The sequence below is a fragment of the Cyanistes caeruleus genome, chromosome 5 (assembly GCF_971803275.1).
Source record: "Cyanistes caeruleus chromosome 5, bCyaCae1.hap1.1, whole genome shotgun sequence".
In the NCBI taxonomy this organism is placed as follows: Eukaryota; Metazoa; Chordata; class Aves; order Passeriformes; family Paridae; genus Cyanistes; species Cyanistes caeruleus.
In genome coordinates, this window is record NC_141705.1 from 12,471,340 (window position 1) to 12,486,240 (window position 14,901).

The window sequence follows — 14,901 nt, forward strand, 5'->3', positions numbered from 1 at the left end:
GAAGGTGTGGTGCAAAACCAGTACATTAGGGAAAACTATAGGAAACTTTAGAATTATAACATTTACTGGAAAATGTTGAAATTAGAAAATTGTGTGAAATAATAGCAGTTCTAATGAAATAATGGGTATTTTTAATGCAAAACGGCAAAGAAAATTTATATCCCTGTTTTTCGTATCACAAACACCATATATATGTATATAACCTGTGGGTTTTTTTTCCTTCTCCTCCCTCTTTTCCCATTAAGAATGGAGATCTAATTCAGGATGAAGTTCAGAATCTGAAATGGAGATCAGTCTTGGATTCACACAAAAGCAGAGCTACTCAAACTCCAGTTGTGCTGCTCTATGATAAAGAGTCTGGTATGCAAAGAAATATGAGGTTTTGCTTTCATTTTTGCACCATTAAAGTGAAGATGATTTCATTCATATATGATTTAGAAAGTGTAAACCCTAAACCCTTTGAAAATCCTCCTAATCTGTAAACTTTATCTGGGGAAGATGAAATGATAACTGTTTACCACTATTTAGATATGAGCTTTCACAAGAAAACCCAGAACTTCCAAGAAACTACAGAGGTGAGGGGGTACTTTATATGTCCTGGATGAAGTACAGTATTTGGGAATGCCATGCAGCAGACAGATTTGCTCTTCAGACTAAACAATGTGAAAGCTGTTTTTTGGTAGATTTTATCAGGTAAATTCTTCCAACATAAATTAATGGGAATTTTATAGTAAATTTTAGTTTATGTAAATGCGGACCTGCACTGAGTAATTTTAACCAGTAAATTTAATCCATAAGTTTTCACCTGACCACTGTAATTTTGTATTTTCTATTTCTAAATGCTTTGGGAACTGGAAACCATGAACCCCAAATACACTTTGTTTTAGACCTCAATATTTATGGGCATTTTATGAAGCTCATTTTCATGTTTAACATCGTGCTTGCATCTGTATCAGTGGTGGTGTATGCTGCTGGTAGAGAAGGTAATTTTGAGCATACTCTCACTTAAATATTTTTCTATTCAAAACATCTGCTTGGATGGTTTTGGGTTTGTTTTTTGTGTAACTATCTGGGAGTGCCATTACATTTGTGCAATGCTTTACCATAACAGAAGCACCAGCCTGTAGTTGTGACGGACTGAAGCAGATGGAAGAGCTACCAGAAGAACTTGTACCTGTTTTGGAATGTAGTTCCAGTGCCTTTGCGAAAGTTGCTGGTCTAGCTGAGACTGAGCAGGTGAGAAGAAAAGTTACTGCTGTTCTTGCTGTCTTTGTGCACAGGGAACATGTGAAATTGGAAAGAAAATGAAGAGTTGGTGTATTTAAAGGTGAATATAAAAGTAGTTTCAAATCGTAACTGCTACAGATGCTTTACAAGGTGAATACAGGTGTGCACTAAGAAGATTATTTACTTACTCATACCTAATTTGTAACCTTACTCTTGTTGCAAGACTTTAGATAATTTGAAAACCCTTTGTATGATTTTTTTCCTTATCAATCTGTAATGGAGTATTTTGTGGATGAAGGAAAAAACAAATTATAATTAGTAATGTACTTTAGCATATATTTTTCAGTTTGAAACATTTCTCATTTGCTATCATCAGGTCACACTTGGACCACAGAGGGCAAATGCTCTAGAGGACAGTTTCACTTTGCTCAGGTGTACCCCAAATCATCATGCAGCAGGACTGCTTCCCCCTTGTTCTGAGAAGTTACCCAATGATGAGACAAGTGAGGAAACCAAAGATGAGGAAACCTTTTTTCTCATGGATGAACATGCTATAACTCTACCAGTGAAGACATTCCCTGTTTCTGTGGTTGAAATCTTAATGAGGAATAAGCTCCAACTCACCTTGTTTGAATCTGGAAGATGCCACATAACAGCTTTCACCACTGAGAAGAAAGTGAGGAGTTTGAGTTTCTGTGAGACAAATACCAATCTTTGGTCTGATGGTCTTTGCATTGTTGTAGAAGGAGGATTTTATGACAGAGCTACTGATCTTCTTCATGGAAAGTTGCCTTCCACTGTGGCTGAAATTTTCACAACATCTCTAGAAGAATGCAACGTGGAAAAACATTGGGGAAACAAGCAAATTCTGACAAAAAGCGTAAGTAAAACCAAATGCCTGGATAACGATGTTGATGATGAAAAGTATCACCAAAACATCTTTACAGGGGGAGCTAAAAGAGAAGAAATGCAGAATGACAATGCCTGATAACAGGTGACCTGTGATCTTGAGGAAAGTTGTAAAGTTTCCTACAAATCTGAATTATTCAGTCCTTTTAAGCAAGAAGTGGAAGCCAGAGAGAGTCTCCATAGCACACAGGGTACCCAGAGTTTATCGGTTGATTTTAAAGACTTTAAGGAGTGTTTTGAAGGGAGCCCTGAACAAATGCAGAAAGAAGAAAATATTTCAGAAAATTGCATCCCTGATGTGAATAGTGGATGTGATGGAGAAGACATAATTGAAATGGAAGGGAAAGGAAAGCAGGCTCAGAAACCAACTCACCAAACAAGCCCTTCCAGCAATACTGGCCTGAAAAAAGGGAAAGATCAGACCTTGAAGCTATGTGAACCAAAAGAGAATTTCTCATGTCAGAAAATAGCTGCTAAAAACATGCAACATGCATACTCTCAGAATTTTTTCTCGTCAGATAAAGAGAGGCATCCACTAAACTTGCTGCTTCCTCTGCGTAGTGGTTTCAGTTCAGAAACTAGGCAGAAACTAGCTATTAGCAAACCATTTCTGACTTACTGTCAAAATGTGACTTAGAGGAAAAATGTGTACTGAAAAAAGAGATGGAATCAATCAAGAAGCTTCAGAACAGCTTGATGAATTTCAGAAAGCAAATGCAAACTTTATTTTAGGAAAAAAAATTAAAATAATTAGTATCATTTTTGGGTTTCACCTATGAAGAGTTGAGAAAAGTATAGGAACAAAGAAAAATATAGTAAAACTAAAAGAAGAAAGCAAATAACCTGGTCTTAAGCTAGAGAAGTTGAAACAGCATGTATGGTAATACAAACTGAAGAACAGGGAGTTCTAGCTGTAGATCCTTCAGATTATTCCCCTGGGAAAAAGGTAAATAATAACAGTAAGGAATGCTATCAAGCAGAATCTTCTAAAGAAAGGGAGATACAAATGTCATTTGGAGGGCAAGCCTGAATTAACTTTGTGATGGAGGAAACTGTAACCTCTAACATGATCTGAGGTGCTAAAGTTAACTTGGAAATAGAAGGCAAAATGCCAGAGAGGATTTTTTTTGGAATGTTGTATTTGAGAATGGTAGAGTGATACAGCAAGCTACAAAGTTAAAAATAATACTTAAAAGACTCCACTGTTCAGGCCTTTTAAAAAGTATTTATGTTATTGCAAGAGTGAAACCTTTTACAAGAAGCTTTTATTCTACCACAAGTTCTCCTAACAGAAGGAAACTTGTTATGGTGAAAAAATCATGTCTTGGTGAAATGCTTGCACATGTTCATTTACAATTTTTTATTCTTATTTGGTCTAATTTTTTGTTTTATTGTTTTGATGCATATGAAACATATCTCTAAAGGCAGGATCTTTACTCGTGGTGGATTTCTCATCCATGGTTTTCCTCTATAGTTGTGTATCTTACACCACAGTGAAGTTCTGTGGAGATTGCTATGTACTTATAAACACAGAATTACTACTTCACTTAAGAATAGTCAACAGGGAAATATTTATATGTAATACCTTGATTTCATACAAGTTTTTTGTAGTAGTTTAGGAGGAAACCTTATGTTGTTCTATAAATGACTGTGTGCCATTTGGTGCAGGTGAGAGGAGTCATCATGTCTTTCTGTCTGTCCAGGGCAGCATGTTTGAAAGCTACTGTATGATGAAAGAACAAGTCAGAAAGGCAGAAGAGGAACTAAAAATACAGCAAAAGGAATTAGAAAAATCAAAAAAAGAGGTAACTATCTACTCTGATGTACTTCTGAGGAGCATATTTGTTTTTTCTTGTGTTTTCTTACATGGCTGTCTTCTTTCTGCTGGGTTCTAATATTTTTACAAAACAGGGAAGTCTCTGATCTTCAGAACCAAAATGTTCCTCTGATCTTTGAGTGATGGATGGCACAGTCACTCTTGGTTGGCCAGGACATCAAGTGAATTTCATTCCTGCAGCACACTGTGGCAGAGGCTGAGTGCCCTGATAAAGGCACACACAACAAGCTTCCTACTCTGCCCATCTCTGGGCAGCTGCTTCCCTTCACATCACTGGGAATAAGAAGAAGGAGAAGGCAGTGGAAGCACTGAGGGTCACTGCAAACAGGAATTTAAAGTAGTTTCTGAATGAGAAGCCAGATCATTGTAAGCTGGAACTGGAAAAGGATACTGCTGGACTAATTGTACTGAGTAATTTTTGTTCTTCCTGTTAGGCTCAGAAGTGGTACAGAGAACTTGGTTTTGCTGAAACAAGGTATGAAGAAACCAAAACTCATTTGATGCAGGCTCTCTCAGAATTAGATTGCCTTAAGCAAGAACTTGGGGACAAAATACAGGGAAAGCAGCACTGCAAATTAATGGTATGTATGTAAAAGGAATGGAGAAAAGCATGTTCCTTGGGAGGGAGTGTTCTGGCTGCAGAAAACACCCATTATTGGTATTGAGAATAGATTTGAAGCAAGTGTAGAGCCTCTCCAGCCACTGGAAATTTAAAAGGGAGCAGATGTTATGCAAGGTAGACCATCTGTCTGCAGAATAGTCCAGAGTCATGGCTCTGCATGGGCAATATAAACACCTCACTTTTTTATTTAGGAGGGCTCTTGTTCTTCTGTCTTTACCCAAAGTCATTTTTAGGTGGCCTTAATGAAAGGTCTTGGACTGCAATCTGCAGTGTTTCCAGTATTTGGCCTTGTTGCTCTGATTTCAGGCCTTGTAGCCCTGATTGCTGGATTTGGACAGACAAAATGACACTGTGAACAGATGGTGTGGATTAAAGTCAAAGTCTTTAATAGATGCATGTGGCCCAAATATGTGTCCCCAAAATCCAGGAAATCTTTCTGTCTCACTGGAATGTGTTTGTATCATGGAAATTCTGGTTTTGCTGTAAATTAAACTTTTTTTAATTTTCAGGTGGTTCTCTGTCTTGATACAGGTTTATATTTTCCACCAGAATAAATTGTTTTATGGAAAGCTTTTTAATTACTAAATAATCTTCTGGAAGCACCTTTTATAAAGACATTTCAGCTAACACTGAAACCATTTTTTCCCTCCTTAACTGGTGAGCTGCAAAGAAGAAATATGCAATTTCTACCAGCTGGAAAAGCACATTTGTAGCAATCTGCAAATATTTGCAAATTCATTTTGAACAGGTTGGATAGATATGGCTTTAAAGAAAATAGAAAGAAATTCTGGACAATATAAGGAAAATATAAGGAAAACATAAGCATTCTGAGATCAGTTCAGATGCCTAAATGTCACTGTTGATCCCAGTTAAAGACCTTAGGGCATCCTGGAAGTCCTAGGCAGTTGTTTCATGTTAGCTTGTACACCCCACATGGTACTATGGGTTGATACTTATTTAGACAGCTGAATTCTGACTGTTAAATGAAAAAGTACAGATTCTTCTTATCATTGTGATGTATTGGCATGTAGCATCCTAGTACAATAGAATTGATTTCAAGCAAGAAGAAACTTCCAAATTGTTTGGAAAAAAAAGAAAGGTGTCACATGTTTTGTTTAAGCTAGCAGTTAAGATTTTGGGCGCATTTTTGGGAAATGGAGCGTTAATGCTTTGTTTAGGGAGAATCTGGGGCAATTATTATGTTGGTCAATGAAGTAAGATGTTAATTATTCCTATGACTCACATGGGAATAAAATTCATCAACCTTGACAGAATGCTTTTACACTGGAAAAAGTGCAGGTCAGCCTTCCTCTGAAAAACCCTGCCACTTTTAAATCCCTCCAACAACTTATGATTTCAAATTAGTGTTTATTGATCAGTAGTATATATTTATGCAGTACTGTGGTGCTGTTTGGTTTAGGTCTGACTTCTTCATCCAATTGAATTACTTGTAGGCTTAGTGTCAAATTTTTGAATACAGGTGTCTCATTTCAGGGTCAAAGATGCAGTCCATGTACATCACAGAACTGAGTTTATCCTTCAGTTGTACTGTTTGATGGCAGAACTAATTATCTGCATAACTCAAGTCCATTATGTTTTAACCAAATAATATTGATTTTATTGGCACAATTTAGCAAGTAGAACAATAGAAAATAGAGTAGATGTATCTTAACAAAGATCAACTTTATTTCAATAATTCATTTTTAAAATAAACTTTTTAATATACACCAAGCTGTTCATAGTGGGTTTGGGTGAAGCCTTAAAATACAAGTTTTTCTAGATAAAAAAAAAAGAAAAAGACTTTTTGTCACAAAAAAGATCATATCTACTTTTCTAGCATCTTGTTACTTCCTGAGGGCAGTTTTGTTGACTGGTGATTCAGTTTTTGTTTTCAGTTACTTGCCACCCTTGACCAAAACTCTTTTTCATTACTCAAAGTTACTAATAAACTCTTACACAATAAATCACAGGAATTTATGCTTTATCCTGTTCTAAACTTCATTTTTCTGGAATGACTCTTGCTGCAATGCTTGAAAGAAGTGAAGATGTGAGCACTCTGGGCCTAGAACCCATAGTGTTTGAAGTATGTCATGTTCTGAGTGTGTCTTTTAGAACTCGAACAGGCGGAATATGCTTTAGCCTAGGAGCATTTGGGTGAGTTTTCTGGGATGTTGAGGTAGCCTTCTGAGCACTGGGGCTGTGGTTGAATTTAAGAAAAATATGAGGGTGAGCAGGAAGGAGGCAGGGTACTGTTTACAGCTTTAAAAATGAATAGAAGAATTTTGCATGAAATGCACACATTAAAAAAAAAAAAAATGCACACCAGGCTTCCCCAGTGAACTTCTGATGACTGTCTGCAAAAAAGGCCTGTAGCAAGAAAGGTCATATTCCTTGTCATTTTCTCACTGAGTTTTCAGACAAACACAATTCACATAAGAGGAAGATACTGGTTTTATTTTTAATGTTTTTAGGTACCAACTTCAAAGACTAGTGGTCTTGCCAGGTTTTACAAGAATGCAGTGGGTAAATGCTATGTTTTAGGCTTAGTTATCCTTTGGTTATTTACCAGTCCCAGCTGCTGGGTCCTTCATCCTTCTGGAGCTTGAGTTATATAATCTATGGTCACTGCAAACTGGGACATCTGACAGAGTGCTCATATATAAATCTTGTATGCCTCATTTATGTGTTGAAACTCCAGAAAAGTGCTAGCAGGTCAGCCAAATGCAAAAGGAAAGAGGGAACTTTTCTCTGCCTCTAACCTTCACACAGTTGTTTTATTTCCCCACCATTTTTCCCATAAAGCATCTTCAGCTAAGGAGTGTTTCCCTTTTGGTTTTAACATACTTTTCATGTGGGAGAGAAGATGAGGGAAATACCATGTCATAGACTCATCCTTAGGTTTTTGTCCCTGCAGTCCTGGTCTAATCCATCTTGATGTGTCCAGCTGTTCCTATTGTTCTCTTGACACAAGAGGGAGCCAAAAAGTTTGGTACAAAGCATTTGACCTGTTCCAGTGCTGTGCACAGAGGACTCACTTCACGAGGAGGAACACTGTGACAGTGTCATATTTCTGGTTTACTCTGTGTTGCCAAGATGGGTTGCAGGCAGAGTAATGTGATCTATCAGTTCAGTTTGCTGTTCCCTATGGAATGGTGCCTTCAGTGTGTTGTACTCAAGGCTGTCAGAAAGGCTGTGAAAAATTTACTGTGGTGTTGTGCATCATGGCTGAGTACAGGCTTCTCTCTCAGTCATATCAGTGTTTGTAACCATTAAAACAAGCCATCATTCTGTTTGTCAGAAAGTCATATGGTTTTACCACAGTATACCATGGGTCTGACTATTATTTTTGGCAGAATCTTTTAGACTTGCTTATATACTTATATTTATCAGAAATCTTGACCAGCTGTGTGTATAAACTCAGTATTTTTTTTCATATAATAGCGTAAGGGTTTTTCAAGATACTTCCTTCTCCTTCGGATTTTCCTCATTCTAAATCTATATATTTAATCTGGCAGTGTCTCTTGTAGGAGCTGACCTTATGATGCTGACCATCAACCTAAAGCTCTCACTAATCCTTTCAATCTGAGTGCAAAAATACTGGGGAGAAAAGAAACTGGAGAGTGGAGGAGGAGGAGTTAAATTCGGAAGCTTCTCTTTCCATTTTTTCTGTATCATTATTTTTACATTTTAATGCAAAAACTATTATATTTTAGAATTTTTTACTTAATATCTGATTAATTTATTAATAGTATTCCAGAAAAATTAAATATTTGGAATAGTGGAATTATGTCTCTGAGATAAATATATGTAGAAAAACAAGGGACATATTATATAGCTTCTCGTTGAAGCAGGAGCCTGAGAACTTCTGAGTTTTTTTCTTATTCACCATGTTACCACAGGTTAGTCATTTCATCTGTCTTTTCCCAGTTTCCCATTTATGAAATCATTACAATACATATATTTACCTTGAAGAAATGTTGTGAAAATCCAATTGGATACCTGTTCTCACAGGGATCAGGTATGCTTTACATATGAAGAGTTTAAGATTAGTGCAAAATATTAGTGCTAATATGTCCATGAAGTTTTGGGATCATATATTTTATAATAATTTGCTTCTCTTGGTGTGCAAGGTAGGTAGTTATATTGATTGAAAAGTTTTGTGGTGTAAGACATGATTAAAAGTATTTTTGTTGTTTTATACACCTGAATTGAAAATCTGTATATTTTCTCTCTAGCCTGTGTACACATTGAAAGATGCCCAGGAAAAGGAAGTGAATAAAATAGCCAGTAAGAGATTAGAGCAGCAAGTGTTGACCTTGAAAGCCCAGCTCAGGGACCAGGCTGCATTACAAAATCAGTTTTGTGACTTGCAGAATGAAGTGAAACTCCTTCAGGCTCAGCTATGTGAAAAGGTATAAAGTTGTTCTCTGTGTGCCTAAATGTGAGCTTAGACTTCAGATTCTACATCTCTGTTTTCAAAGGGGAGAAGCAAAATAGTCTTCTTTCCTGGGAATGAAACTGAGGATAGTTAAATGGTTTCCATGTAAAAGTACTCCTGACTTCAGAGAAATAGGGAAAATATGTAAACTGCTTGAGTAATCCATGTTGTGGAAAAGTGACAGATGATCACAAAAGTTCAGTCTCTGCTCTAATTAATCCCCATAATGTAATGCAAGGACAGTCATGCTGAAATTCTTTACAGAGCCACTTCCTTGACTAAAATTGTCAGGATTTTTTAACATTCCCAACTCTGTTGTTCCATTAGATCAGATTAGGAAACTCCAAGCTAATAATAGAATTTGATAGAGTTTTCCTAACATTTTTTGGCTCATCTGCTAGGGTTACACATTAAAAGTTTCAGTAAGACATTTTCAGGTGTGTGGTTTGGATTTTTGCCATAGTTACTCTGATGAGAATGGTCATGTATGCACAAATGTACTTCCACAAGCAGTTTTCACAGTTGTGCATTATATTTCACTGGGCAAACCAGAGTGGGTACATTAAGATTTGCAAAGCTGCTGCCTTACAGCGTGACAGCAAAGCTGCTGCTGTAAGTGTGACTACAGCTACAAATTCCTCCTAGGACTTCTTTCCCTTAAATTTTCTTTCCTATTGGGAACTATATTTTGGAACTGGGTGATAGTTACAATGTGAGCCAAATTGCAATTGCCCAGCAGGCTCTGAAACAGCTAGTAAATGGCATGTTCTCAATAGTGCTCTTTGTTCTTCATAGCCTGATACAATGAGTAGAACATGCTTCTCCATTGTCTGTACTCTGAAATACAAGAGATAATTGTCTTCTCCCTACTGGGAACAGGTTTCATTCTACTTTCTCCAAAGTAAACCCATCTTTCTACAATTCTGGTTTCTGTTGTGTTGTTTGTTTGTTTGGTGGTGGTAGTTTAGTTTTGTTTTGTTTTTCCTAGCCTCATTGTGTGCTGTGGTTTGCTCTAAACCAGTTCTGTTAAGAGGGTTAGTGCCTTCTCTCAGGCATGGGTTAGGGGATTACTCTTAGAAGAACAATGCTGGTAAAATAAAACTGTTTTGTAGTGTCTGGTGTCATATCAGATGATAGGTGAGTAAAGGGTGAGACATTCTGTCCATATGAATGGACAAATCCTAATTGTTCTATTGCATCAACAAGATGTGTTGCTCCCTGCCTAATCAAGAATTGAGTGTCTCCAGTGCAGGGACCTACTGCCAGCTCTTTCTTTGTTCCCCCAATGTAAAGAAAAAAATATAAAGAAAAAATATTTCCCCTGTCCTGCTTGTTTTGATTCCTCCCAAGCACACAATTTATTATCTGAAGACCTTGTGATCTTTTTCTGCATAACTGAGTTCTCATAAAGGAGAGTTTTTAATGATGAATATAATATATTTACTGTAAACTTTCCAGAAATATAAATTGTCAAGCAAAATAAATGCAAAGGAATCTGTACTTTACAAAGTAAAATCTCTGCAAAGTCTATACAAAAATATGGTGTTGATTCATAATAGTAATGGATTTTATGTAGCAAGATACTGTATTTTTTTCTGCATAATCAGAAAGGAGGGTTACCATCAGTAGATCTTTATCATAAGGTACTGACTAAGTAATCTGGTGCACTCTACTTCACCTCCTAGTAGAGGACATGTATCAACTGTGTCAGAGTAAAAGGTTGTTGATGTTCACTTTTCAGAGTAGAATATACACGCAGAAAATCCCTCCCCTTTTCTCTAATTTTACAATACAATGTTGGTAAGGAAAGGTAAAATTTTTCCCCAAAGAATGCTTTGGAAGATTCAAGAGTAAATATGAACATGAGTGCATAATGAAGGGTACCAAATCTTTACTGTGATGCTGCTGTGATTAAATATTCTCACTGATATAAGGCTCCATCTAAGAACATCCAAAAGCCTTTGTTAATTTTTAAGACTCATGCTAATGTGAGTAGGGCAGTGTTTGTATGCCAGAGCCTATTTCTGTGCAAGCAATGCCTTACACTGATTCATCTTGTTTGTGATACAGGGTCACACAGATATGAAAAGTGTACACCTCAGAGTCAGGGGTAAAACAAATATCAAAAAACTGCTAGAGTGTTTCAAAGTTATTCTTGAATAAATTAACGCAGGATATTTTTTAACCTTTCAGGAGAAAGAACTGCAGAAGAGAAAATCTGAAGTAAAGTTGACTCTAGCTCCTCTGAAGGTACTGTGTTTCCCTGATTCAGGCCCTAAATAAAGGATATCACTTTGCTTTCAGGCATCTGTGCCTGTGCCTTCCTTCTGCACTTGTCCCTGATTAGCTGGGTACTACTGGGCTTCCCCTTAGGCAAGGGCTCACTGACATTACTGCAAGGTTGCTTTCAGCGTGTCAAAAGGGGGACCTTGCACATGGAAAGGGAACATCTCTTTCCCATTTGTCTGTGCATGTTTATTGATCTTAAAGGTGTGGAGGCATCTAATAATGCAGAGACATAGGAATACAATCTATGTATTTGGGTCAAAACGTGGAATTACAGATCGGACACAAAATGTGATCTTGAAGTCTCAGCAGGGAGTGAAATGACAGAACCATGGAATGTTTATGTGTTCATGCCACACAGGCTAAGCTGGCTTGCCTCACCCAAAAGTGCCAGGAAAGGAACAGTTTCATTAGGAGAATGTATGATGAATTCCACAGGCAAGGATTTATTAACTCTGCCTTTGATGAAGAGATGAAGAACTTGGTAAATGACATGACCCTGGCAGAGTACACGGTTGCTTTTACACCAAGGTGTGATCAAGAGGTAAGTTCTCATACTTCCTTGTAGGATCCTCTTGTGTACACTATTGAATTAAGTGGTGGTTTTCAAAGTGTTTAGTGACATTTAATGTGTAATGATAAAGTATATTTCATTGCTTAATATAAGTATTGCTTCAGAAAAATAAGTGGAGTTGGCCATTTTACTGTTGTAGGCAGGGTCTAAATTTCAGGAGTTAAAGCAAAGTGCATCAATGTTCCATGCAAGAAACACTCCCCTGATATTTTGACTAAGTATCTGATGGATAATGCAGCAGATATTACCCAATTTCATTTTAAATATGGATTTTTCATTTCTTTCCTGCATGATGCATTGTTTCATATTTCTGAAATCAGGAAAAGAAGGTCAACAGTGAATATTTTAAGACTTAAGTCAGCTCAGAAGACATTTGTATTTGAGTCACTTGTGTTTCTCTGACAAGGCTTAAATGGGAAGCAGCCTGTTACACACGTGGTTCTGTTCAATATTGTCATTAATATCTTGGATACTGGGATTAAACTTTCTAATTTTGGAGTAGCACCTACTTGAAGAAATTTTTAAGGATGGGAATCCCAATCTGGAAACATGAAGAAGCAGGAATTCCCTTGAAGTACTTCAGAGTCCACCAGCAAGTTCTTTTTCCTTTTGATTTTGTTTCTTTTTCTTTTTTTTTTTAAAAAAAAAGCCTGTAAATGTGCTCAAACAATATTTGGTAATGTTTGTGTCAAATACACTCAAGTAGAATCTTTTTGGTTAAAAGTGGGGTAGGGGAATGAAATACTGTATGTTACACATTTGTATAATATTGTGTGCTTGTCACAACAGAACACAGAATATTAGTCCATACTATATATTTTACTTCAGCTAACACAATGCCTTGCAAAACGAATACATAAAAATAATTTATCTTAACAACATTTGACGTTTTCACCAGCAGAAGATGCTCAAAATGGGCATATAGTATAGTAAATCCACAGGCTTATTTTTCTGATGATTTCACATTTTTAAACACTGAGTGGTATTCTGTATCATGTTGACAGTGCTTATTCTTACAGTGTTACTAGGTGTTGCAAACTATCACTCAGTCATACTTATTTTTGTGACAAAAAGCAATTTAACTGCATGTTAAGGAAAAGGTGGATTGATTCCTGCTTGCAGGGTGGGACAGGACTCTGTGTCTGCCTGCGTCTCCTTTGAGTACCTCATGTGTGGGTTCACCACTGCCTCACCCAAGTTCCCACTGCACAGGAGTGTTTGATGTGACAGTGGCTAGGAACTCACCTGTCAGAAGGGAGATAGTACCCCACTGCCTTCAGACTTTTTCTCAGACTCTGCTGTGATAGATGAGCATTAGTAAAGCTTGCAAACACAATAAATACCAAAATACTGCTCACACTCACACAGGTTCAATGAGGGAGAATTAGATTAAATATATATTCTGATAGCCAGGGAACTTATCTGCAGCATAAAGCCCCACACTAAATCCCCTGCTTTGATAGATATTTAGCTGTTCATGCTAAGTGGAGCACAAGCCCCTTCCCATAGTGTCTAACACTCTAGTAGCCAGAGGTCTCACTTAGGCTCAGGCACAAATAGGATTCAAGCCTGGGGTTTTTTTACAATGCAGAGAACAGACTGGCTCTTGCTGGGTGTCTTGACACTGAGCTTAAGGCTCTTCTGGTCTATAAGTAGTTCCACATGTAATAGGGGGAAACTTTCCTACCAAGGAGGAGTTGTATGTTCCCATGAAAAACATATATTTCTGTGCATCAGGTTTCCAATGGAGGACACTTCAATGAAAAAATATCCAAGTTTCACCTCTGCTAATTTGGTTACAAAAAAAAAAACCAAAAAAAAGAGAGAGACTGTTTCATATTCATGTGATACATTCCTTTGGTTTGAAAGATCTTGTATGAATTCTGTAGACATATGTTGAAGTGAACTGACTTTTCATCTTGGAAATTTTATTTCTTGCTTTCAACTCCTACTTTCACTGGACTTCACATCTAAGATTCCAGAGCTATGCCCAACATCCACTTACATAAAATTCCTTTGAAAGCTCTTTACTTCCTTCCTGTCAGTTTTTCACTCCTACAGCATTCCTAACGTTTGAATTGTGCCATACAAAACCTGGTGGATTGCTTTTTTTTTTTTTTTTTTCTTTTATTTTCCTTCTTAAATTAAAGATTTGCAATTGGCTTTATTCATTACTGGACCCAGTAACAAATGGAAGCCTGTCACACATTGGCAGAAAAACCTCTGTGCCTTGGCTTGATGAATTTCAGCTCAAAGTTTGCAGTGATGTCTGAAGAGCTGATCCAGAGCCTTTTGAAGGGAAAGGGGACTCTGTACTCAATTCAGTGCCTGGCTTTGTAGTTCAGTAAAAAACTTTGAGTTGTGTTCTCAGAGAAAAAATTGGTTCATAGTTCTATTCAGAACTCTTTTTTTTTTTTTTTTTTTTTTTTGTTTGTTTGTTTGTTTTTTGTTTTGTTTTGTTTGTTTGTTTTTTGTTTTGTTTTGTTTTTTGTTTTTCACCTGTACATGGAATTACATGTACAGGGGATGGAGCTGCTTCAGCTGGGTGCTGGGATGTCATGGCTTCAGTGGGGGACTTATGGGCACCACCAAGTTACTTGTGCTTACAGACTGAGGCAAACTTCAGTTCTTTGCTTATTCAGGACACAGTGGATGGTTGGTCATTTCCTTCTGTTTGCCAGAAGTATTTTCTCCCTAATTTTCATCCCAGTTAAAATACTAAACCACAAAGATGGTGTTATGCAAAACCCACTGTCTCTGGAGCTTCTCTTCGGGTTTCAGTTTCAGTATTCAAGGCTCTGCTCTCAGGCATGGTAAATCCCCCTTGTCCCTATGACTTTATTTTGCTGACTAACTCAAGACCTCCATCAGTTCAGTTCAGCAGAGCAGCGTGCATTTTGAGGCTTGTCATTCTTGGTTATTTTCACAGCCCAGCATTACATTCAAATGTTTGTGAGTGAGAAATAAAATTTTCTTGAGTCATGTAGTATCTCATAATTTTGTCCCAG

General features: G+C 37.2%; 1 protein-coding gene across 9 annotated transcripts in view; it reads left to right on the forward strand.

Moving 5' to 3' along the window:
• The window catches only part of C5H4orf50 (chromosome 5 C4orf50 homolog), a 79,474-nt gene that overhangs the window by 10,112 nt on the left and 54,461 nt on the right, over positions 1-14,901 (forward strand). For 6 of the 9 annotated variants that reach the window (XM_086889219.1, XM_086889222.1, XM_086889223.1 and 3 more), the window contains exons 5-12: positions 246-360; positions 1,112-1,236; positions 1,604-2,107; positions 3,840-3,941; positions 4,408-4,554; positions 8,831-9,007; positions 11,227-11,283; positions 11,681-11,863. In XM_086889219.1, the coding sequence (XP_086745345.1) occupies positions 246-360; positions 1,112-1,236; positions 1,604-2,107; positions 3,840-3,941; positions 4,408-4,554; positions 8,831-9,007; positions 11,227-11,283; positions 11,681-11,863 (1,410 nt within the window). The remainder of the gene's footprint in view (positions 1-245; positions 361-1,111; positions 1,237-1,603; positions 2,108-3,839; positions 3,942-4,407; positions 4,555-8,830; positions 9,008-11,226; positions 11,284-11,680; positions 11,864-14,901) is intronic. The other 3 variants (XM_086889224.1, XM_086889225.1, XM_086889226.1) reach the window with 3 other exon arrangements.